General features: G+C 43.6%; 1 protein-coding gene and 2 non-coding genes across 3 annotated transcripts in view; 2 read left to right on the top strand and 1 right to left on the bottom strand.

Moving 5' to 3' along the window:
• The window catches only part of EDARADD (EDAR associated death domain), a 67,955-nt gene that overhangs the window by 18,242 nt on the left and 23,124 nt on the right, over positions 1-26,589 (top strand). Inside the window, exons 3-4 of the mRNA XM_043926996.1 lie at positions 366-405; positions 7,130-7,188. Coding sequence (XP_043782931.1) covers positions 366-405; positions 7,130-7,188 — 99 coding nt within the window. The remainder of the gene's footprint in view (positions 1-365; positions 406-7,129; positions 7,189-26,589) is intronic.
• Positions 6,193-6,265, bottom strand: TRNAG-UCC. Its single transcript has one exon. It is a non-coding gene; the product is annotated as a tRNA-Gly (tRNA).
• TRNAW-CCA lies at positions 15,073-15,145 on the top strand. The gene has a single exon. It is a non-coding gene; the product is annotated as a tRNA-Trp (tRNA).

Here is a 26,589-nt window from a genome sequence, read left to right as displayed (position 1 = left end):
TACATGCTTATTGACCCAAATGCATGTCACAGAAGTGGTGAGAAAAGATATGACAGTCCCTCAGTTTTGAGCTGCAGGGAGTAAAATAACACTGCAGACAAGAGAGGAAGTGTGGTTTATGGTCAGAGATGAAGGCTTGTTCTGTTTCATATTCCAGCATTGACGTCTCGTCAAATTTGATTTCATCTCTTTAAAACTGAGAATAAGCCACGGGTCAGGCCTATGGATAAATTCAAGGCTAAACACTTGCAAGATTTTAAATGAAAATCATGACTTTCCCAAGACAAAGCTTTCTTTTCACTTTGATCTTATAATTGACTATAGTGTTTAAAAAAATAACTTTCCCCTTTTGTTGGTTTCTGCAGTCAGACAAGTATCCCATTCAAGACACAGGACTCCCTAAAGGTATGTACAGTTAATGCAACAACTTGTGCTTGTGATTATTCTCCTGTCCTGAACAAAGCACTAGTCAGAGTAATTTTTCATTTGTTAAAATTGTAGAACAGAAACATACTGATAATTTAGTGCCTGATTTGATCATCTGTAGCATGAATTTTCTTATTAAAATCTAGAAATGATTTTAGATCAAATGATACATCAAGTTCCGATGGTGTTTTTAGCATGGTTAAAATGAGGACAACCAGGACTGTGGGTTGCAAGTGACAGAAATATAACTCAAATTAATTTTAAAAGATGGGGGGGGGGCGGGGCAGGGACTTCCCTGGCAGTCCAGTGGTTAAGACCCTGAACTTACAATGCAGGGGGCGCAGGTTTGATCCCTGGTTGGGGAACTAAGGTCCTGCATGCTGCATGATATGGCCCCAAACCAATAAAAACAAAAAAGGGGAGGGGAAGAATTTGGTGGTTTAGAGTCTTTGAGTCTGTTAAATCCAAACATTTAAAATGGTGTCTCAGGCTCTCTCTCTCTGCCTCTCTTTTTCTTTTCCTCATCTCCTTCTTCTCTCTCTCCCCACCCCTCTCTCTGACTCTCATGGCTCAGTCTTCTGTGTTGACTAAATTCTCGGGCCAGTTTTCCCCATGAGGTGGGAAAGATGGTCTCTGCCGCCTCCAGCTTCACTTGGTGCTGCTTACGACGGTGGAACAAGAGGGAGCCTTTCCCCCAGCACACACGGCTCGGTTTTAGGGGCAGTGCTGGCAGGAGCAGCTTGGTCATGTGGCGATCATATCGACTGTGGTCATCAGGAGGAGGGAGGGCTGACCAGGTCTGAGCCTCGAGGTTAGAGGGTGGGTGTGGAGGGCATGGAGACAGTTCTACTCAAACCACAGGTTCCATTGCCAGACAAGGGGAAGGGGATGCTTGTCAGGTCCCAAAGCAAAAAGAGCTTTCTTTCATGATCCATAGATTAACATCTCAGATGTGGTACAGATGCATCTGAAAGGAGCCTGAGCCTGTCCAAGGCTACAGTCTGCAAGGCTGTATCCAGTAAGAAGAATGAGCTGGTGGCCTTCACAATGGAACACTTACCTTATGTTCTGCTGACAACCCAGGGTGAAGGGGTGGGATGGGGAGCAAGCAGATCTGACCTGCATCAGAGTTGGCAGGGCCTCCCTGGCTTCCTGGAGAGAGAGGACTTCCCAGCACAAGCCTGCTGTGGGTTTCCCCAACCTCCTTCTGGTGATGAATATCACAGGACTGCCAGACTGCAGGTCGGAAGGGAGCTCCCTGCCAGGACCCATCTGTGGTTAAGTCTGTGGTTCTGCTGAGTCCCCTTCTCTCATTCTCTACTCACCAGACTCCTCTCCCTGCTTCCGGAGATGACATCAATACAGTTTCACCCAGGAATGGCAGTAGTATAGGGAAAAGAGCCTGAAGGCCAACTTTGAGCCCGATTCCTGGTTGTTCTAGGGCAGGCTGGCTTCTTGCGTGTTTCCTTTCCCTTCCCCTTCTCCCTGAATGACTTCTCAGCATCCGAATTCGCCACCCTGTGACTGTCTAGTTCAGCAAGAAAGTGGGAGGTGCAGGCCAAGACACCAGCGAAGAGAGGAAACTGTCCTGGGTGGTATTCAGTGGACTTCAGGGAGGGTACAGTGAAGAATCATCTGGGGAGCTAGTTTAAAATGCAGATTCTGGGCCCTGCTTCTCCAAAATCATCATGTGGTGGGTCTAGGATCAGGCCCAGAAACCTGTAGGGTTTTTTTGTTTTTCACTCGTTTGTTGCTTTTTTAAGTGGAGGATAATTCTTTACAATGTGGATTAGTTCCTGCCGCACAATGAATCAAATCAACTGTGTATGTACATGTATCCTCTCCCCCTTGAACCTCCCTCCCAAACCACCCCATCCCACCCATCTAGGGCATCACAGAGCGCTGAGCTGAGTTCCCTGTGCTATACTGCACCTTCCCCACTAGCTGTTTATTTTACACGTGGTAGTGTGGTCGGGGAGGGTGAGACACGTGGGAGATTAGGATTGAAACCTGTGTTTTAATGCGTACCTGAGTGAGTGGGTCTCAGACCTCCCTTTGAGAGCCTGCCTACGAAGCTTCAAGAATGCGGTGTACCCTCCAATGGGACATGATGGAGAGAACCGGCTGACAAAGCTTGCCAGCTCTGAGAAGCCTCAGCAGGTGACTTCAAAGCTTAGGACAAGGTAGATGCCACCTCCCAGGGTGCTCGTGAGAATCAAACACCAGAATAGCGCCTGGCACCCAGGAGCTTCAGACAGGGAGGAGGGAAGTGTGGCAAGAGAGCCCTGATCAGTCAGGGTTGAGGACAGTGGAAAGCTCTCGTAGCAGAGGTGAGAGTGGAACCACTGTTTTAAGCACAAATGGAGCCACAGTGACTCTGGGAAGGCATTGCCACAGTCTGATCCATCTGAAATCTTTTTCTTTTTTTATCATCTTGAATGTGATTTCCTGTTTTAAGAGAAAAAGATTGTTGCTTAGCAGCCTGATAATACAGTAACTGTACTGTAACTGTTTCTTCAATAATTTAAGTTTTACAAAACCTCAGTTAAAATGGTGGTGAGTTGACAAGTAACATGACTGTTAAAAACCATATTCTAGACCTTCCTCTGTCTTTATTCATGGGGTGGAAGAGCATTTTTAAGCACATAATTTTTCTCCAAGAAATACATGATCTTAAATGTAATGAACCATGTCCAGAAGTTTGAAAACTTACTCCAACATTTGCGTTTGATAATACAATTTAACGTCTGCAGTATTTTGTTAAACACACCATAATGGAGCCAATTTCAGTATTAAATGATTATGGTTATTTTCCCATTGTTTTTAGGAACACAAAGCCCACATAAATTAATGAAGAGACTAATTTATAGATTAAAAGTAAATGTAATAGAATTATATTAAGTATAGATTCAGACTCTGACACGTAAGTGAATTCTAGGGGGCCACTATATTTAATGGGGCTTCCCTGGTGCTCAGAGGTTAAAGTGTCTGCCTCAAATGAGGGAGACCCGGGTTCCATCCCTGGGTTGGGAAGATCCCCTGGAGAAGGAAATGGTAACCCACTCCAGTATTCTTGCCTGGAGAATCCCATGGACAGAGGAGCCTGGTAGGCTACAGTCCACGGGGTCTCAAAGAGTCGGACACGACTGAGCGACTTCACTTTCACTTTACTTTCTTTCACTATATTTAATAGAGGAGTCATTTGTAATTAGCTTGAACCATTTTCATATGATTAAAAAGTCCTCAAAATATATTTTCTTAAGAAAACAAGCATGTTTCACAAAATCTTCATTCTAATTCTAGTATATTCCTAGTTTCCCCATGGACAATATAACGCTGTTCCTCAACATGGTCCAAACAAAAATGGGTCTGAATTTTGTGCTTTTTACCATAAATCAACTGTAGGCATCTAGTGTAATTTCAATGATCAGCATATTTTTGAGGTAAAACATGTTATAATACTTGTTTTCTTGGGAACAAATGTGTAGCTTCTACCTCCCCTGATTTTAGAGATTTCAGGCAGTTTATTATGTCGAGTGTCTGTTGTAGGTTCTCTGTGAGAGTCTTTAGGCACTAAACTCAGGACTCATTTAGATTGGGGTTCACTTTATTTCATGAATTCCTATACTGGCTTGAGGATTCTAGAGGGAATGTGGCTCTTCACATTTTGAGAGAAAAATGTCTTTTGAAAAAGAATTCTGATATTTCATCTGCTATTCCTAAGTGAAGTGAAGTCGCTCAGTCGTGTCCAACTCTTTGCGACCCCATGGACTGTAGCCTACCAGGTTCATCAGTCCGTGGAATTTTCCAGGCAAGAGTACTGGAGTGGGTTGCCATTTCCTTCTCCACAGCTGCTATTCCTAGTGAGGGGAAATTGCACAAAAATATATTTGATTTAATCAAAATTTTATCACCTTCATTTTCTCTGACTTTCATTGTTCAAAAAAACTATATAGCAAATGTAAAGTGAAAGAGAAATAGACTGATTTTATTGTTAATAACTTTGTGTAATTTGAACTTCAACATGGGTGATATTTGGAAAAATTTGTTAACAGAATGTAGTAGTTCAGTTTGGAAAAATTAGGAGAAAATAAACAAGTACTGAGGAAATCACTAAAATAATTTGGAAGTGTTGAGCTGGCCAGTAAGTTTGTTAAGGTTTTTCCATAGGCTGTAACAGAAAAACCCAAATGAATTTTGTGGCCAACCCAATAAAAATGTCTGCCCCCAAACTAGCAAGCCAATGTATTGTATTTTATATGATTTCTCATTTTGCCGATTGATTGATGGTATTTTGCTATTAAGTTTGTTTTAAAATCAAACTAAAAACCTCTCTTGTCTGCGTGATATGATGTTACCTGGTCCCACTCATTCCACCAGCTCACTGCCTCCCACCCAGCCTTGACCCAGGCTCTTGGCAGTCTCCTGTTATAGCAAACCAAAAGTTAAATCCGCTCCCCCAAAGTATAACACAAATACAAAGGTGACCATTCTGCGAAACTTTTCTTTACTGGAGGGTGGATGGGAGGGAGAAGGATATGACCACAGGAGTGTGTGGGAGGCCATGTAAGAAAAGTTGCTTTTTAATTTCAAGTTAACATTGTGTTGGGAAAGAAAAAGCCCTGCCTTTTCAAAAATGCTCGGGTAACAGTGATGACGCTGGTCATTGTGAGGGGCTTCCCAGGTGTTGCTAGTGGTAGAGAACCCACCTGCCAGTGCAGGAGACATAAGAGACGTGGGTTCGATCCCTGGGTTGGGAAGATCTCCTGGAGAAGGAAGGGCATGGCAATCCACTCTGGTATTCTTGCCTGGAGAATCCCATGGACCTGGCAGGCTACAGTGCGAAGGGTCACATAGAGTTGGCCACGACTGAAACATCTGAGCATGCACAGCACGCCTGGCCATTGTGAGAATTATTATGACCGAAATCAAATGTCTGTCACTGTGAAAAATCACTTTAGTATGCATCTGAATTCTATGGGGTGCTTGTTAGGTGTCAGATTTCTGGACTCCCCGAAGTTCCAAACCAGAAATTGTGGAGGTGGAGCCCAGAAATCTGCATTGTTAACAGGCAGTCAGATGATTCTCATGCAAGAGAACTGGAACTGTATCATGAGGAACACAAGCCTAGGTGAGATCTCCATTGCTCCAGCTTAGAAAGATATGGTATAGGGATTTCCCTGCTGGCCTAGTGGCTAAGACTCCGCCCTCCCAATGCCCAGGGGCCGAGTTCTATCCCTGATTAGGGAACTAGATCTCTCATGCTGCAACTCAAGATCCTGCATGCTGCAACTAAGAACCAGTGCAGCCAAATAAATTTAAAAGAGAAAAAGATACCATATGGAATCTTAGTAAAAGACTGTGCTTTTAGTTTAAATTTCGCAGATAATAATATTAAAGAAAAATGACCTTTTAGTCAGAATCGTGTAGGCAGCAATAAATATAGCCCCTTACATGAACAAATCTATCAGCTCAGTCTGTAGTAGGTCAATGCATGTTACAGAATGTAAAAATAAATGATGGATGAATCAATCAATCTGTCATTCAGTCCTAACTTTTGAACCTTGAGTTAAGTGATTCTGTGTGTAAGGCTTTATAACTCTAAAATTTTACATGCCACTAAGCATTTGTTTCATAGTATACTATATTTCTGTCAGCTTTCAAGGTTAGTGTGATACTGAATTCTATGGTTAAAGAGTAAAATCTAATGGAAAAATTCAGCTTTTTTTTTTTTTTTGCCATACCACATGACATGTGGGGTCTTAGTTCCCTGACCAGGGAACGAACCTGTGCCCCCTGCAGTGGAAGTGCAGAATCTTAACCACTGGACCACCAGGGAAGTCCCCCAGATCAGCTTTTAATGTATTTGTCTTCACCACAAACTGGGGAGCTGTGACATTAACACATATGTAAGACAACGTACGAATGGAATTTCCTTCCTCACAGTTAATTCTGAGAGGTGTTAGACGTTTCACATGTCTATCATGTTCCTTGACTTTCACTGGCAATCCCCACTTTAGAACTGAAATGGTTTCGGTTTGACTTTTAGGAGGCTGAGCTATCAAGATAAGTATAATCCCACTCCCTGCTCTCTGAAGGGCTTAGTAAACTGTCAGTCAGACAGCCAACACCTGGAATCTGATGTAAGATTATCAGAGGGGAAAGTTTGAACCACCTCCTGCTCCCTGCTGCCAGGGAGGGGTCCTGCCATGGGGTTATGAGGATGGCCACGCACAGGACATCCGGGCAGCTGAGTCTGACAGCTTATGAGTCACGGAGCCTCATGGCCTGGGGGAGGACGATGGTACACGCCATGCAGGGTCATACAGGGGCTGCTCTCGGGGACAGAGTGAACGCCAGGGGCTGCGGGTGACGAGGCTCTCCTGTGAACGGGGAGGTGCCCCAGGGCTCCTGGGGAAGGATGTAACTGTCTGAATAATTCAGTGGTCTGGCAGGGAACCACCGCCCTGGGATGAGCAAGGGTTGTGCCTGATCCCCTCGAGAAGGAGAACTATTTAGCTGGGGTCTTATCCACAGGAGCAGAGCGAGGAGGGGAACTTGTAACTGGGCCATTCAAGGTCCTCCTGGTTTTACCAGATGTAAACAGAACGTAATATTAAGTCTTCATTTCAGGCCTTATACTGCAGAGCATGTGCTTTCTTCATCAAGCTTAGCATCTTTTTTTTTTTTTTTTAATCCGTAGAAGAGGAGTGTGATCCAATTACTTTGAACTGCCCAGCAAATTCCGATGTGCAGCACCAGGTAAGAATAATGTCAGTTATATTTTTACCCCTAGGCACATGCTAATCCAACTAGAATTTACTTAGTAATTATCTTCTAGAGCTTTAAAAATAAAGAACAGGATTTTTGGATAATAAGTTTGGAAATGATCTTTAAGCATCCCAGTACTGTGGTGTATCTGTATAGCTTCTGTTACTTTTAGTAACTGGGTAGCTTTAATCTACTCTTTGAAATAAATACTTATCCATATGCCAAAAACAGGCCATCAGTGTTATTGAGTTAGAAAGGAAAGTTGCTTTCTTTTACCTGTTGTTGGTATGCACTGGTTGGGAACTTTTTCTTAAAGCCTCAACAAAACTGGGTAGTTTCAAGACATTTTTGTAATGTTTTATAAAACTTTTACTTCATTCAGATACCAAGTTTTAACGTATTATTTTAATTGTCCTTTTACAAAATACAGCTGTTGTTTTCTGCTTTTAAAAAGTGCTTGTTAAAAAAAAAAAAAAAAAAAGTGCTTGTTATTTTAAACTTCAGACAAAAGTGTACCAAAAGGTTGAAAATCACTTGGCACCTTCTACTGTTCACCTTGCAAGGGACAGTAAGTCCCCTATATAGGAATGAGATCTGTTCTGAGAGCAGTTGTAAGTCTGATTTGTTCATAAGTCCAGCAAAGTTAGCCTAGGTACCCAAGTAACATAATCGGCTATATAGTACTGTACTGTAATAGTTTTATAATACTTTTCACAAAAATAATATATAACAAAGCAAACATGAAAAATAAGACATTTTTAACCTTACAGTATAGTACTTTGAAAAGTACTGTAGTGTATAGTACAGCAGCTGGTGCTTCTTAGCACTGCCAGCTACATCACCGCTGGTTTTACGTTCGCTCCCAGACATCCTGGGCTTGACATAAAGGTGTTGCGCTACTGACGTATACAGTAGTTACAGTGATGTACACAAACGCACGGCCGCTGGTAGAGGACGCACACACGCGACAGTGTACCCCAGACACGTGACCTGATTTGTGTGATTGGACCTGTGAACGCACATTCACACCTTTGAAAATTCTCACCTTGAAGGTTTGTATGTAGGAGACTTACTGTACCTCCTTCCAGAAGCTTCTTTGGGTCACCGGGTGCTTCAGTTACTTCTGATACTTTCCAGGCTATCTCTGTTTACTCATTCAAAGCTCATTAGCAAAACTACACAATTCCTCACATCCGCCTAGCTATAGTGAGGACATTAAAAGTCTCAAAAAGGGTGTCTTGCCTCAAGACAGACTGGCTGGGTCCTGCTCTCTCTGTAATACCAAGTTCATTTTTAACAAGACTGATTTGAACCTTGCCTGGCCTAGAGAATCCTATGGACAGAGGAGCCTGGCAGGCTATGGTCCATGGGGTTGCAAAGAGTCGAACATGACTGAGTGATTAACGTTTTGTTTTTTTTTTTCAGTCTTACTATTAAAGCATCAGTCAGTAATAAATCAATAATAGTGATATTCTTAGATAATCAAGTCGCTTTTGTCATAAAGCAGATTTATACAGTAGTTGATAAGATAAGCAATTTTAACCATAAACACAGTTCTCTTGAAAATTGTCGATGGTGCTACTTCTAACTTTAACTTGGCAGTCTTTAGTCGCCAACTGGGAATACCATTTTCTTATTTATTAATCCTGATACTCAGCATTTTCCTTGGAATTATAACCTGATGCTGGACTTCGACAGTGATTGAATTTCAACTATTTTAGTGAACTTTAGATTCACTGAAAACTTGGTATAAGTTTTTCCTTTCTTGCAATCCTTAATTTACTTAAAGTTTTGCTCCTCACATTTTTTTGCAGCAAGATACAAGAATGTTATGTTGTTTGTTTAGTTTTAGGGATTTTCCAAAATAATATAAGATTAGATACAGAATATGCTTTAGGACACTGTTCAGTATATTTTCTAATTTTAGTATTATAGTTCTGGTTTGATCAAGTATAGATTATCTTCAAAGATGGAAAAAGATTTTTCAACTAAAAAAAGCAGGGTGCGTGCTCAGTCACTTTAGTCGTGTCCGACTCTGCGACCCTATGGACTGTAGCCCACCAGGCTCCTCTCTCCATGGGATTTTCCAGGCAAGAATACTGGAGTGGGTCTTCCCGACCTGAGGATCAAGCTCGTATCTGCCTGCGTCTCCTGGATTGTAGGCAGATTCTTTACCCACTGAACCACCTGGGAAGGTCCCCCACCCCTAAAAAAGGGGGGGGACCTACTTGGGATTTTTATTTAAGTTCTGTTTTAAAACAGGCTGTCATATATTCCTATAAAAAGTAACACTGTACCTACTACTTCAGTTGGTTATTTCTTTGCATAATCTGTAGGACTTGTTCTAACCGCTAGGTATCCAGAAAGAATCTTTGAAACTAACTTGGCAGTTAGAACAAAGAAAACTCACTAGGGGAGAAATGTTTAAAAAAAAACACAACAACACTTCATTTTCTGTAGCTCAGACTTTAAAAGCAAGTTGAAAATACATTCTTTAGAATACTTATCATTTGCTGTTTCTTCAATTTTTCTAATTTATGAGACTGACACGCTGCCTACTGCACTAAGGAGGCAGATGATTTTTCTAATTTATAAACTAAAATCTATTTCTATGTAAGATCTAATTTTAACCAGCTTTTTTGAATGATGCCAAGGGAAAACATTGTGATGTCCTGTTTGTCAAAAATAGAAAACTGACATCTCATAAAATTTCATAAAGAATCCTTTCCTTTTAGTAATTTGAAATCAATACCCCCATCAATTAGAGTTTTCCTACTTGTCCAGTTTGTTACAGCTGGTACTTACCGAGTCTGTGTCCTGAGCCTGGGTATTCTTAGACGTGCAGTACATACATACACACACATGTATAATATATATATTTTTTTAATTTACTTTTCTTTTTTGGCTGTGCTGCACAGCATGTGGAATCTTATTTCCCTGATGAGGGATAGAACCCCCACCACTTGCCGGGGAAGCACAGAATCTTAACCACTGGACCTCCAGGGAAGTCCTGAAACATACACATATTTTAAAAACCACACTAAATATAATTTAGAATCTAGAAAAATGAAAAAACTCATCCAAAATTCCACCACTCTAATGTTATTTTTGTCATTTTGATGTATTCTTTATATATTTTTATCTGGATAATTATTTTTTTTAAAACTTGTTTACAGACAATTTTGCATCTTGCTTTTATTGTATAATATGATCTCACAAGCTTTTATCCAGTTTGAAAACTGGATCTCATTTCATCCAGTTTGCTGCATGGCCTTACCATCCATCAATGGCTGCATGATACTGTCACCTCTGATATTTATTGATAACAGAAATAGACTTGAGGATGTTTGCCTGGGGGCAGGGTGAGAGCAGCCTCATAGAAGGAATGCTCTGAGGAGAGTCAGAGCAACCAACTTTGCCTGGAGCTGAAGTGTTGGCAGATTGAGGCAGTGAGGCTGGAAGATCATTTGGATCCAGGACCCTAGAACCTTAAATGCCAGAAGGAGGTGGATGGAAGATATTGGTGGCTTTCAGGGATGGTTCTGTGACCAAATCTGGGGCCCTGGGGAACTGGAGAGAGATGAGACTCGGCCTGTAAGCAGGAGAGGGATGCTACTAACAGTATCAGTAGAGGATTAAGGGGGAAGATAAGATTTGTGTCTTGTTAGGATTGAGAGTGGGTTTCCCTGATGGCTCAGATGGTAAAGAATCTGCCTGCAATGCAGGAGACCTGCCTTTGATCCCAGAATCGGGATCCCTTGGAGAAGGGAATGGCTACCCACTCCAGTATTCTTGCCTGGAGAATCCCATGGACAGAGGAGCCTGGCCAGCTACAGTGTATGGAGTCGCAAAGAGCTGGAAATAACTGAGTGACTTTGATTTTTCAGGATTGAGAGTTGTCTGTTTATGGACTGCAGAAAAGGGAGATTGAAGTCTGTAGAGTTTGGGGTATGTGAGATGTGTGGCAGGAAGTGATTGGTTTAAAATGCCTGCTTCAAGAGGTTACAGTTGAAGCCCGAGAGGAGAATGGGACTGTCAAGGAGAGCGTCCTTGTTGAAAAGCAAAGAGAGGTGCCAAGGGTGGAGCCTTGAGGAACACTTCCATCTGGAGTCCAGAGGAAGACAAGGAGCTGAGAGGCAGAAAGAGGAGTGGCCAGAGAAGAATACTGTCTGTGGTGGAGGCATCTGTACTTTGCAACACTTTCCTGGTTTATACTCAAATGTTTGCTGATGGTCTCATTGTCTCTCCTCATGAGCAGGGACTGCTATGTCTTTTGGCTCATAAGTGTATCCTCAATGCCTAGCACATAGTAAGTCTCAATAAATGTACGTTGAATAAAGACAGCAAAAGGTCAGGGTTGGGCATTGCTTCAAGTGCCAAGGAAAGTACTGTCAACATCATCTTGTAGTCAAGGGCAGGCCCTACAAAGACACCTTTGGATTTTTCCTTTCAGATGGTATTTCAGGAAGGACCTTTTAGGAAGGAACTCAGTTATAGGGACAAAAACATAATTACAAAAGGCTTGAGGAGTGGGTGATAAAGTTTATGTAGTTTTGTCAGATTTACTAAGGTAGCAAGGAAAAGTAGTAAGCTTTTATTTGAAGATGTTGGAAAACATGGCAAAAGGTTCTTTTTCTAAGGATGGGAAACAACAGATTTTAAAGGATATGGTGTCACCAGGAGTGCAGAGATTAAAGATTAAGAGGGAAAAGAGAGAGAAGTGGAATAATTAATGGGATTTGTTTTCCCTGGGAAGGCAGAGAGGATTAATTTTCTTAGCAACTATTTACCAATAAGTCCTTAGCAATTTCTATTGGAGAATACACAGCACATTGATTTCCCTCAAGGAATTTGTAATCTGGCAAATGAGATATATGCACACCTATGTTAGATAAATAAAGACACCAAAAACACACAGAGAGGAGTTGTATTTTAAAAGTAAGAACTTCGACTCTTTTTCAGAGGCAGGACGCAAAGAAGGGTAAAATGGGAGAAAGATAGAAACTTCTTTTTTAGATGTAAAGGCAAGTAGTTGAGTTAATCAGTGTCAAATTTGAGTTGTGCCTTGAATGATGACATGTGGATGGAGCAGGAAGAAAGGAAATCCAGCAAAGACATCAGGGGATGAAAGAGTTTGTTCCAGTCATACAGCACTGAGGCCATAGACCTTCTTGAAGTTGGTAGTGGTGTGGCAGTGTTTGATAAATGGGAAATAGATTACAAGAGGATAGCTGATGACACTTCCACCCATCCATCCACCCACCCATCCATCCAGTATTTGAGTCCAAGAATGTATCACCACTACTGTTAAAAGCTAGGGGTGTACAGTGATGCACACTTAGAGCTGTCAGTGACATTGAGCATTTTTAAATCTCCCACATGGAAAGCTGAATCAGAATGTTTAAGCTAAGAGCCTCTCCCTTAGATTCTCAGAGACTCTCAGCACAGAAATAGAGAGGGAAAAGAAAAGAGAGAAGACAGTGGTTGAACGCGTTCAGTAGGTAAGCAGGCTGCTTACCTGTTGAAGAGAGACAGGCTTGTTTCTCCCACGTTAGCATACCTGTCTCTAACTGCTACCATAGGAGGTGCTGCTCTAGAGGAAGCCTGGAGGGCCCGGATCTCCCAGGCACTTGGAAGGTCCCGGAAGAGTCTTCCTGTGAAATGATGGGATGAAAATAGAGTCTTAGAAATGTTACTCTCATAAGTGGCTTGTCCAAGGGATAGGTAGGAAGAAAGATTGAGGCCAGGAGACACGAAGGGGCTATTGCAGTCACACAGGAAGATCATTTGCCCAAGGGCCTGGGTGCGGTTATGGAAGGAAGAATGGAGAGTGGGGAGTGTAATTCTGAGACGTTCGTGTTCTCTTGCTGGGGCTGCTGTCATGAAGCACCACAGAGAGGGTGGCAGTAACAGCAAAAATGTATTGTTTCACTGTGCGGAACCTGTACGTCTGAAATCAAGGTGTGGGCAGGGTTGGCTCCTTCTGAGAGCCATGAGGGAAAGATCTGTGCCAGGTCTGTCTCCTGGGTTTGTAGCCAGTTGTCTGTTCCCTCTGTCTTTTCACATCGTCTTCCCCCCCATGCATGGCTCTCTCTTTTCACATGTCCCCGTTTGGTAAAGACACCAGTCATACTGATTTAGCACTCACTTTCATGAGCTCGTTTGACTTAATTACCTTTATAAAGTGAACTCGCTCAGTCGTGTCTGACTCTTTGCGACCCCGTGGACTATAGCCCACCAGGCTCCTCTGTCCATGGGATTCTCCAGGCAAGAATACTGGAGTGGGTTGCCATTTCCTTCTCCAGGGGATCTTCCCGACTCAGGGATCGCACCCAGGTCTCCCGCATTGCAGGCAGATGCTTTAACCTGTGAGCCACCAGGGAAGCCCTAAATGGGACGCTGGGGCTGCATGGGCCGGGAATCGAACCTGGGCCTCCCGCGTGGCAGGCGAGAATTCTACCACTGAGCTGTCTCCAAATACAATCACACTCTGAGGTGCTGGAGTTTGGACTCCAGTGTATATCTTTTAAGGGACACCATTCAACCTCTAAGAATGCTTGGGGGAAGAAAGAACAAAATGATACATTTTGGAGATGTCAAGGGTTCAGTGTCTGATAGGACTTGAGACTGCAGAGGAAGAAAGGGTTACAGATCTGCTTCAGAGAGTCCCAGCAGGTGAGCAGTGCCTAGTGGGGCCTCTGTTGAAAAATAAGAAAAGGGCTTCTCTGGGAACTCGGAAAAAAAGTGAACTCATATTTTTTTAAGCTCTTAAGATATCCGCAAGGGACTTCCCTGGCAGTCCAGTGGTTAAGACTTCGCCTTCCAATGCAGAGGGTATGGGTTCTATCCTTGGTAGGGGAGCAAAGATCCCCCTTTTGGCTTTGCAGCCAAAAAGCCAAAACATAAAACAGAAACAATGTTGTAACAAATTCAATAAAGACTTAAAAAAAAAAAGTCTTTAAAAGATGCCATAAAGCACATCATAAATGCTTTATGGGTATGTAACAAATAAATAAGATTTACTGTGACTGAATCTATACAATACAGAATCTTTCTACTGGTAATGGTGTGGCAGAGAAAAATCACACAGGGGAAAAAAATCACTGGAAGGGAGTGTCCAGATTGGGTGGGAGTTGCCAGGGAATCAGAAGCAAGCTATGTTGTGTTCAGGGTGGCAGAGCACATGGTGGATTTTTGAGAAGTGTTACAGGAAGCAGCATGAAGGGCTGTAGATGTGAAGTCCCCAGGGACGAGAGCGCGCTAGTCCAGGTTCATGGCCTGCCCTCCTCCACAGCCCCAGGCGCCACGCTGTATCCATGTGGTCCACAGAGGACTCTGCAGCAGGGTTCCTCCCTCCAGAAACCACACAGGGGCTCCGTGGGCTGGACATGTGCACGGGCGTCTAGGCTGTTGGGGGTTCCCAGGACTCTCTTCTGTATAAAGTTAGTCCTGTTATTTGGGGGGGCATTAGCAAGACCATCCTGCCAGCCATCATGAAGTAGAGAGGCAGGTGAGGGAAGGAAGGGAACTGGGCCGTGTTGCAGGAGCTCTGAGCTTCCAAAATAGCACAAGGAAATTTCCCAAACCCAGAAGTAGTTTCCGTAAGCCTCATAGGTGATTCTGATGTGCCAGCTGCCTCCCTCCAAGTGAAATCATGGAATGGAAGGGAGAAAGTGTCTGGCCATGGGTTAAGGTCACCTACTGCACAGCTAGGTTGATGTCCGAATAATTTTAATTTATGTTAACACAAATCTGTGGTTGAAGTTATCATGGGAGTAGTCTCAAATGACCCTCTTATCCTTCATTTGGTATATTCTCTCACCACCCTACCCTTCTTGGCCATTTGTGGGTAACCTATGAGCATGGCATGGAGCTTCCCTGGTAGCTCAGATGGTAAAGCGTCTGCCTCCAATGCAGGAGGCCCAGGTTCAATCCCTGGGTCAGGAAGGTCCCCTGGAGAAGGAAATGGCACCCACTCCAGTGCTCTTGCCTGGAGAATCCCAGGGACAGAGGAACCTGTTAGGCTACAGTCCATGGGGTCAGAAAGAGTTGGACACGACTGAGCGACTTTACATGAACATGGCACATCACTTTACACATAGAAAGTACTGCAAACATTGGGTCTGGATAGGGGCAGGGTCTTGTACCGTCCATTGGCTGCTATTTGATCCAGCACTATAGGCAGCACTGAGAATCCTCGAGGACAGATTTTAAAACTCACAAGAGGGACTTCCCTGGCGGCCCAGTGGTTCACACTGAGGGGGTCCCAATGCAGGGGGCATGGGTTTGATTGCTTGTTGGGAAACTAAGATCCCGCATGCTGCAAGGCCAAAAAATTAAAACAAACAAAAAACTTAGAAGAAAGCTCCCACAAAAATAAGATTTAAATTTACTTTTCTCACGAAAAGCTATCTATAGCATGCACGCTGTCACTTCAGTCATGTCTGGCACTTTTTGACCCAATGGACTGTAGCCTACCAGGCTCCTCTGTGTGTGGGATTCTCCAGGCAAGAATACTGGAGAGGGTTGCCATGGCCTCCTCCAGGCAATCTTCCTGACCCAGGGATCAAACCTGCATCTCCTGTGTCTCCTGCATTGGCAGGCGGGTTCTTTACCACTAGCACCACCTGGGAAGCCCGAAAGTTATTAGTGCCCGCCTGTGATCTGCGTAGACAAAGGAATGGTCCTGGACCCTGACTGCACATCAGAATCACTTGGAGAACTTTTGCAGAATATTGATGGCTGGCTGTTACCTTGCAGCGTCTTGCTGAAGTGGTCTGGAGTGGACTCCAACCTCTGATACTTCTCAGTGTTCCAGGACTTTGTGTAACTGGGGTGAGAAGGGCTGGGGTGGACCATGTGTCCACACAGTGAAACAACCCAGACATGTCTTCAGCATCACCTCTTCATTTGGCACAGATGCAGACTGCTCCTTCCTGCCAGCAGGTGTGGCTGGTTGGCTGAGGTAGAAGTGGGGCGGCCTGAGTGGGTGGGGGGTGGTGCCGATCCTTGCGTCGGTCCCCTCACAGTGGTCGGTCAGCACAGTGGAAGGGGACAGCTCGCTGCATGTGGACAGCGTGAGGAAGAGGGTTCCTTGACTGCTGAAGCCTGTTCTCCAACTCTGAGGCCCAATAATCCAAGAAATACACATTGGAAACGCTGATGTGCTATATTTATGAATAAGAGTTTAGGTTATTTTAGATGTATTCTTCACCTAAATATATGTGTTTCTGGTGGAGAGATTATGCAGATATTCCCGACAGAGATGGAAGAAGCTGTATCTGGGATCCATTTCTCACTTCACTGATAGGAAAACAGAGGTCCAAAAAGTTGTTTTTTTCCGTTTCAGAAGCAATGAATGTATCACATGTGTATTAGTTTCCTAGGGCTGTCCTAACAAAATCCTACAGACTGAGTGGCTTAAACAGAAATTCGTGATCTGTCAGCCTGGAGGCAGAAGTCCAAGCTCCATGTGTCATCAGGATTGGCTCCTTGTAGGCCAAAAGGCAGAATCTGTCCCAGCTCTCTCCCTTAGCTTCTGGTGGGTGACGCCGTCTTCAGCATTCTTTGCCTTAAAGAAGCATCACCATTAACATTTTTAAGGTCAAGTGTTGTTCCAAGCACTCACCTGCATGAACTCTTTTAATTTTCTTTTTTTATATTAATAATTTAAAAAAATTCTGACAGCTGGAGAGGGGAATGTCTTTTTTTAAACTTTTTATCTTGGAGTACAGCAGATTAACAACATTGATGGTTTCAGGTGCACAACTAAGCGACTCAGCCATACCTATACATGTATTCATTCTTCCTCAAACGCTCCTCCCGTCCACGCTGCCACATAACGTTGAGCAGAGTTCTCTGCACTATACATAGGACCTTGTTGGTTCAGTTCAGTTCAGTTCAGTTGCTCAGTCATGTCCGACTCTTTGCGACCCCATGAACCACAGCACGCCAGGCCTCCCTGTCCATCACCAACTCCCGGAGTCCACCCAAACCCATGTCCATTGAGTCGGTGATGCCATCCAATCATCTCAACCTCTGTTGTCCCCTTCTCCTGCTGCCCTCGATCTTCCCAGCATCAGGGTCTGGTTATCCATGTTAAATACAGCAGTGTAAACTTTCATTTTCAAAATTACCCTATGTGGGATATACTGTTATTCTGCCCATTTTACTGAGGCACAGAGAGGTTAAATCATTTGTTTAAGGCACACAGCTATTGCATAGTAGAGCCATAGGTAGTCTGACTCTAGAATCCATATTTAGAACTGTAGCCAGCCTTACCATGGTCTTTGGAGCTAGACAGACCTACCAGGTCCCTAACTCTGCCACTTAGCCATATCACTTTAAACAGTTAGTTCAGCTCTCTGTTAGTTTCCACCTCTGAAAAATGAGTATAATAGTATGTCTCCTAGCATCCAGTAGTCTGGTTAGTATATTTAAATGTCTGGTTAGTATATTTAAGTGAAGTGAACTCCATACAGTAGTTAAATCTCTCATCCAATTCAAACCTTTTCTCTTCACTTCCAACTCAAGTCTGATTTGAAATGTTGAGGCTCCAAAGAGGGGCAAGTGGCCTTGGTTCTCCTCCCCTTCCCCAGAGTGGGAAGTCAATACTGCAGTTACCTGATATGGGCAAACCATTCCCAGCTGAATGTTCACATTTGCCTCCAACAGCCAACCCCAGGTCCTTCTCTCTCAGGAGTATGTTCTGCACCTCTTACCTTGGGCAAGGTCCCTTAACAATGGCAATGGCTCTGGTCCACTCGGCTGTGGCAAACTTGCCGCCCCATCCCACCATCAGGAACAGCTCCAAACTGGCTCTTTTAGCTCCTTATACACACAGGGTAGGTCTCCCAGCGCGGTTGGGACTGTGAGCGTCTGCAGATCAACAAGCATCAGGCTAAGAGTGAGAGGCCATTTCCTTCTTTTGGCAAGCACCCCCTGACACGTGGTGATCTTGAGGCCCCCTTCACTTGGCTTGGGGGTGGGACAGAGAGCCGTATAGATAGAGGAAGGAAAGCAGCCCCAGCTCTCAGTTCTTCTGATTCCTTCAAAGAAATCTCTCCTCCTTCTATCAGCCGAAGGCTGGTCCTTCGGGATTAACCTGGCACCTCTCTGTGGGAGTGTGCATCCCATCCTCTATCCTGTTATATTCTATGCCATCGAGCTACTTGAGTTTCCTGACTATGGTACTTTGAGGTTATGTTACTGTTCTCAGTACTGCTATGGTGAATGTCCATGTGTCAGTCCCCACCTTTAAGGCTATATATTTCCTTAGACTCCATTTACATCTCTATTAGGTTAGACCCAATAGACCACACTGCCAGTTCTTCCACTAAGCAAGCTATAAGGGCTTGAAGTCTATTTCTAGTCATAAATACCACCAAATTTTAAAAAACATGCTGTCTTCTCTATGGAAAGCCTAACAACAGCTAACTGATTTCTTCAAAATTAAACAACCCTTTCAAAGTTAATGTTCCTCATTATGTTCCTCAGAGTCAGTGGAGGGGGTGGGGCCGCAGGGAACATCCACCCAGTTTTAAAGCACAGAAACTCCTAGCATTCTAGCCCACTGATAGTGTTACACAAAGTGTAATATGATGGCCAAGACATTGAAGCCTAAAAACTCTCAGTTAATGATTGATGCTAGAGATGATGATTAATTTTGTTTCTTATTAATTTATGAACCAAACAGAAGTCTTTTATTTCTAAGGACACATGCTTTGTTATCTTAGGCAGGACTCCTTCCCCCCGATAGCCTTGCCCCTTCGTAAGACCCTCTGGACTCCCCGCTTCCTCCCAGGCCTTCCACACACCCTCCGTCATGACAGAGGCTGGAGTCCCGTCTATGTTGTACCTTATATCCTGAGCTTTTGCCACCTGATACTACATCAGAGAGAAGGCTTGGCCTTGCTAATCCTGACCATTTAGATAGTGGGTTTGGACTTAGATGCCCAAATTGACAACTTGGCATCGTTAGAGCTAAAGCGGGGCATAGAAATCACATTGTTTCACAGAGGGGACTTGAGCCAGTGGCTGAAGGGCAGAGTTGGGACCTGGAGCCTTCCTCATCCAGTGTCCCTCCTCCCACTCCCAACCCCGCCCCTATGCCTAGCATTTCTGATCAGTAGCAGTTGGTGTTATCAGTTGTTGCTGGGCCTCTTTCCTGGCAAAAACCAGGGGAGATTCTAGGCTTTTCCACAGTTCTCAATGCTGTCAGTCTGGCAGACCACTAGCGTAAAAACTTTGGGAACAAAATTGGTAAATGGAGGGGTTGCTCTTTTCTTTAAATTAGGCTGAGAGGTGGCTGGCAAAATCCCATCCAGCAGCCTCATTGCCTTGGCAGAGGTAGCAGCCCATCAGACCATCTGCAAACCTGAAGCAATTACATGTGTTTTAATAACAGGGAATGGGCCCACCAGCACTTGCCGTGGATGGTGTCTGCTGTGAGTCAGCCCAGCAGGCCCCTACCTGCCCTCCTTGATACGCAGCAATCCTTTCAAGCTCCAACAAGATCTGTTTGATCGATTGGCGAGTCCTTTTGTTTGTTCTCTAAGGGAAAAATCAGATCATTCTGCATTTAGAAAGTATTCAGGCGTTCCTTACTTCACCCTGATGTGAAGTTTAGAGATGTGGAACCAGATAAAATTAGATAACTTTGCCCAGAACCTACATTTGGCATTTTTCAGGTTTTTTTTTTTTTTTTAATTGTCAGATATTGTCTCCTGGTTATTAATCAGATTTTCCTACTTCTTTGTATGATTTTTAAATTCTTTTAAAGATTTTTTTGATGTAGACCATTTTTAAAGTCAATTTTTATTGAATTTATTACAATGTTGTTTGTTTTATGTGTTGATTTTTTGGCCTGGAGGCATATGAGATCTTACTCCCGGACCAGCGATCAAACCTGCACCCCCCTGCGTTGAAAGGGAAGTCCTAACCACTGGACCATCAGAGAAGTCCCCTGTTTGTTTACTAACTTCTTTATTGGATGGCAAACACTGTGAATTTTGCATTATTGATCTGGATTTTTTTTTTTTTTGAGTCCCTTTGTTTTATTTTTGGCTGTGCTGCTCGGCTTTCAGGGTCTTGTTTCCCCGACCAGGCATTGAACCTGGGCCCTGGCAGTAGAAGCATGGAGTTGCAACCACTGGACTGCCCTGGAGGACCCTTACACTTGGTGTTTTTAACTCTCATGAGAGGGACTCCCTTTAGCTTCACCCTCTCCCAGTCCAAACAGATTGCACTTTCTTGAACCAGTAATTTATTTATCCTGGATGATGACCTGCTTGCCTCCTCACTGTGCTCTGCCATCCATGGAAACCATTGCGTCTGTGGTGCATTATTCCCGAGGATAATCTCTCCCACATCTCTGACCCAGCCTGGTCTCTTTTCTTTTTTTCCTCCCCCTTGCTCCTTCTTTCCATCAGCTTAGCTGGCAACAGTCTCAACTCATCAGGCGTTTTGGTGATGCTCTTGCTAATTTGGGGTGGAACCTGGCTGACCCAGTCCTAGGTTGGCTGAACCAGGACCACCTCCTCTCTCTGACTTTGATCCCTGGAAAATGATGAAATGTGAACTATTCCTCCCACCACAAATTCATGCCACCCAACCACAGTCATCATCTCAGAACCTTGAGTCCTTTTGTCTCTAGTGAATATTCCAGATATGAAATTTTGAAAGAAAAATCATAGTACTCTAATTTGATAGAATCTATTAATGTCTGTGTCTTTGATTTATTTATACTTCGGTACCAAGTCAAAAGAAAATATTTGTGATAAGACAGGTACACGCTGAAGGGCAAACATGCCTGCTTCCTAGCGCTTCATAGTTATTATCCTGAGAGCAGCATAAAGAGTTTATTAACCATTAAAACTGTACAACTCTTTACTTTTCTTAATTTATTTTTTATTTATTTTTATCTTTTGGCCGTGCCATGCAGGATCTTAGTTCCCTGACCAGGGATCAAACTTGTGCCCCCTGCATTGGGAGCATGGAATCTTAACCGCTCAACCACCAGGGAAGTCCCTAGTTCTTTACTTTATCTGTTCTAGTTGACTTAGTGGCTTCTATTCTCATTACCATTCAGTGCTCTGTGAACTAAAATGACTTTAAATTTCACAAGTGTGCTAAATTTCACTTAAACTCTCGGTTGCTGTGGAAGCTGCCCTCATACACAGCTGAGAGTGTAAACTGATAGAACTTTCAGGAAATTATTTGGCAGCATCTGTTATTCATTGATCCAGTGATCCCCCTGTAAGGACTTGATACTGGAGACATCTTTGCAGAGTGTGTTTGAAGCAGAGAAGTGTTGCTGCTAGCTTACATGCACATGGGTAGGAGGCGGTTGATGAATGTTGATACTTTGACACAGTGTAATAATATTAAGCCATTGAAAAGAGGAGAGACTACTGACCTTAAAAGATATTCACAATATAATGTTAAATAAACGAAATTGTAGACTATTATGGTTTTGGGCTAAACAACATCTCTAGGTAGGTTTTGAGGGTGGCTGTCAATAAGGAACGAGGAAGGAGGCACTCCAGATTGTAACTAATGATATCTGGGGAAGGAAGTGGGATGAGAGATTAGGGGGAAAAAAATTTTCCTATCACTTGTTGCTGTTTTGAAAAATAGTATAGTTTTGAATACTTGTTATTCGTGTTTTGTTATTTTCTTCAAAGAAAAGTGATGGGTTAAATCATATACGCATTTTAGATGGTATTTTGGCTCAGTAACCTTTTCATATATTGGCCCTCCATATGAAGCCAAGCAGTCTTTCTTCAGCTAGCATCTTAATTATGCAGGAGAGGAAAATCAGAGACTGAAATGAGGAGTTCTCAAATGCACTTCCTCATCTGGAACCTTCATCTGGTCTGTGCTCTAGCATCCCTTGTATCCTCCAACCCAGGATTTGTGAATGAAAGAAATACAGGCAGAACCTCCCTGCCTCGCAGCAATATCCATATCTTCGTTGTCTGCTGGCATTTGCACATGCAAGCCATAATCTCCTGTAAAATACTTCGTGATATTTCTCAACGATAATCATCTAATGCTTTATACACAAAGGGAAACCCCCTCCCTCTTTCATCTCTGAAACCGTAGCCGATGTATGAAATTACACCTGAGTATCCCCGCCTTGAAGTCATGGAAAGAGCCGCTGCAGTCTTTGACCTTCACTTCACCTCCACAAGTAGCAGGTCTTCCTTGTCATTCGATAGAGAGCTCCTTGAAGAGAAGAAAGAACTAAATGTACACAAACCCGCAGATTTGCTCTCATCCTAGTGAAGCACTGTAGCGTTCATTTCAAAATGCCTTTCTTCCAGATTTAGTTCTTTCATCCTTAGCGAAACTGCCCTGTTCTTGGAGGTCTCACTTGAGCACCTGCACACCTTTGTGTTCCCTTGGCACTCACTCCGCATGTACCTTTTTCACACGTTTTTCCTTGTGGTCTGGATGTTTATGTGTGTGTCTTGGTCACATTACTGGATCGTAGTCCGCAGCATCAGGGATTTGTTTCCAGCACTGAGTAGGTGCTTGATGAACATATCGACTGAAACCCATTTCCAAAAGCCAGTTCTGAAATATAGGCGCACCTCGTTTTATTTTCTTTGCCTTTATTGCCTCTTTGCCTTTGCAGAGATTGCATTGTTTACAAATTGGGGCAACCCTGTGTCCAGGAAGTCTGTTGCCACCATTTTCCCTTCTGCGTTTACTCACTTCATGGTTCTGTGTTATGTTTTGTAATTCTTGCAACATTTCAAACTTTTTCATTTTTATTATATGTGTTATGATGATCTGGGAGCAGTGATCTTTGATGCTACTGGTGCAAAAAAGAATATGACTTGCTGAAGCCTCCGATAATGTTTAGTAGTTTTAGCAATAAAGTATTTACAAAAATTTTTTTAACATTCTGGCACACCATGAGGCATGTGGGATCTTGTTCCCCAACCAGGGATCAAACCCATACCTCCTGCATTGGAAGTGCAGAGTCTTAACCACTGGACCAGGGAATTCCCTAGCAATAAAGTATTTTTGAATTAAGGTTTGTAGATTGTTTTTTAGACAGAATGCAGTTGCATGTTTAGTAGACTACAGAATGGTATAGACATAACTTTTATGTGCACTGAGAAACCAAAAAATTCATGTGACTTACCTTATTGAGGGGGTGTCCTTGGTGGCTTTTAGTTGTAAAGAGTCCACCTGCCAGTGCAGGAGACGTGGGTTTGATCCCTGGGTCTAGAAGATCCCCTAGAGAAGGAAATGGCAACCCACTCCAGTATTCTTGCCTGGGAAATCCTTTGAATAGAGGAGCTTGGTGGGCTACAGTCCATGGGGTTGCAAAGAGTCAGATAGGACTTAGTGACTAAACAACAACAACCACTTTATTGAGTTATTCAATTTCTTGTGGTGGCCTAGAACTAAACCTGCAATATCTTCAGACTGTGCTTGTATACTTTCAAATAGATATGTCCAGTTTTCCCTATGTATATTATACTTCAGTAAGAAATAAAAATAAATGTAAACAGTTATTAAATTGCAATTAATTTGCAGGAAAAGAATTGAGTATAAACTGCTTTAGAAAAACCCAACAGGAGACTGATAGTCCAGTCCTAATGTTTATAAGTGGATAATCAGTAAATGCATTCAGAAGAGTTACACAGAACACAGGTCTACCCTGGGAATTCATAGCACCAAAAGGTGCTTGCTTGCAGTGGCAAGCAATGGGAGAAAGTTGCGAACAGTCTGGTCACATATGGATGTGAGAGTTGGACTGTGAAGAAAGCTGAGCACCAAAGAATTGATGCTTTTGAACTGTGGTCTTGGAGAAGACTCTTGAGCGTCCCTTGGACTGCAAGGAGATCCAACCAGTCTATCCTAAAGGAGATCAGTCCTGGGTGTTCATTGGAAGGACTGATGCTGAAGCTGAAACTCCAATATTTTGGCCACCTCATGCGAAGAGTTGACTCATTGGAAAAGACCCTGATGCTGGGAGGGATTGGGGGCAGGAGGAGAAGGGGACGACAGAGGATGAGATGGCTGGATGGCATCACTGACTCGATGGACATGAGTTTGGGTAAACTCCGGGAGTTGGTGATGGACAGGGAGGCCTGGTGTGCTGCGGTTCATGGGGTCGCAAAAAGTCGGACACGACTGAGCGACTACTGAACTGAACTGAAACCCGTGCTATATAAGCCCTGTTTCCCTGGCACACTCAGGCATTTAAAATCACACTTTCAAAGCCATTTACTAAAATATTTTCATGAAGCAGAGACATCAAGCTTTAGCACTGGTTGTTCTGCCAAAGAAGCTAGTTATTTCAAAGGAGGCATTTCTTCTCTGGCTCGTTGCCTGTCGTGCAAGTTGCTGCCAACAGGGGGGCAGTGACAACTTTGGTCTTTATGGTGGTTTCCACTCAGACTTAGGCTACAACTGGATTAACCAACCTGTTGAGTGCTTCCCCACTCAGTTATCTTCTCCTTAGTTTTCCAAGTCATAAAGATGGGACTCCTTATGAGTGAGCTAAGCACAGACACATAAAAATAGACCAAACTGGGACTTCCCAGTTTGGAAGACAGTCAGGTGCTTCCAGTGTAGGGGGCTCGGGTTCAATCCCTGGTCAGGGAACTAAGATTCCACATGCTGTGCAGTGCTCTGGAAGGAAATAAGGAAGAAAAGGAAAGGAAAAAAGATGGACGAAAGAGCCCAGCAAATCGTGTTTCCCTGAAAACCGGTACCTAGCTCCTCGGTGCTGGTTTATATATATCTTCTTCATCTATCTGTCAGCATCTTCAGCCCATCAGTCTGTCCCCGTGTGTGGATGGCACATCGATCGTGTGTTCATCTCTCCTTCCCCCCAGTGTCTTCTTGGCCCTGCGGTTGCTGCTGCTTGGAGCCTGGTGTGAAGTCACCACGTGTAAGTCCCCAGGGCGGACTCTTGTTCATCACCTGATTCCTGCAGCTCCCTAAGCAGACATGGGACCCAACGACTAGGTTATAAACTCACCCAAGTGCAAAATTGATGTCACCTAGCCAACTTTCTTTCTACTCAAAGAATTCTTGGCAGCAGTTAATACATTTGCCCAAATATAAGGTAATTTCCACATATTCACAATGGAAAGGTTTTGCAAAATGGGTGTTTTCTTTAGCTGGCTTGAATTTATACAACACTGGTGTTCAGTTTTGTGGTTACCTTCAGATTTCCTAAGGAGATATTTTAAAATTTTTAAGTGGTAAAATACACATACGATGTTTACCATCTTGACCATTTTTAGGTGTACAGTTCAAAGGCGTTAAGTACAATGACACTGTTGTGCCGCCATCACCACCATCCATCTGAAGAGCTTTTTCATCTTCCCAAACTGAAACTCTATACCCGTTAAACACTAACTCTCCATTCACCCTTGCTCCACCCTCTGGTAATCGTTATTTTACTTTCTGTCTCTTTGAATTTAACTCCTCTAGGTGACCCATATAAATGTAATCATATGGTATTGTCCACCTGTGACTGGCTTATTTCACTTATCATGGAATAAAGGTTCATCCTTATTCTAGCATGTCAGAATTCCCTTCATTTTTAAGGCTGAATAATATTCCACATTTTGTTAATCCAGTTATCTCTCTATGGACATTTAGGTCATTTCTACCTTTTTTCTTATCTAGACCATTTCCCTTTGGCACACAGACCCAATGGTATCCAGAAAGTATTCTCTTCCACAAAACCAATGCATTGCACTTGAACTTCACTCAGAATTAAAACAAGTCCTCCAAACAGAAATCTGCAGTGTTTCATCATTTGCGTGTGGTGGTTCTCTGCTCCTCGGCATCTGGAGGAGGAAATGAGCTAACCCAATAAAGATTATTGGCCTGGGGATGACTTCCCTGGCGGTCCAGTGGTTAAGACTCCACACTCTGAATGCAGGCGGCATGAGTTCGATCCCTGGTCAGGGAACTACAGTCCCGCATGCCTCATGCCCAGCCCCCCCCAAAAAAAAGTGTCATCTGCCTGGGACATAGTATGCACTCGGCAGAAGTCAGCCATCGAGAAGTTCGGAAGGTAGGAAGGAGCAGAATGGAGGAACTGGTTTCAGGAGTTGGCTCAGAAAAGACCCAGGGGTAGGATCCCTTGGAGGGAAGGGACAGACATGAAAAAGAGAGGATTAAGCCCTTGTTTCATGTCCTCTGCCATTCTTTGTTGCTTACAGCTAAGCCCAGTGCTGCTCTGACCCGCAACTCTGTCCTCTGTTCCCGGATCAGCTTTAATGGAGCAGCGAGTGCTCAACTGCACTCATACCCTCCGACCTGGATTCAGCGCCCCCAGGATGCTGCAGGGCTGGCCTCCGTGCCCGAGTCACAGCTCCTCGGCCCTGGACTCCTGTCCCCAGAGCTGTA

This window comes from Cervus elaphus, chromosome 15, assembly GCF_910594005.1.
Source record: "Cervus elaphus chromosome 15, mCerEla1.1, whole genome shotgun sequence".
Taxonomy (NCBI): domain Eukaryota; kingdom Metazoa; phylum Chordata; class Mammalia; order Artiodactyla; family Cervidae; genus Cervus; species Cervus elaphus.
The sequence above is the reverse complement of the archived record's forward strand: the minus strand, read 5'-3'. Positions and strand labels throughout refer to the sequence as shown.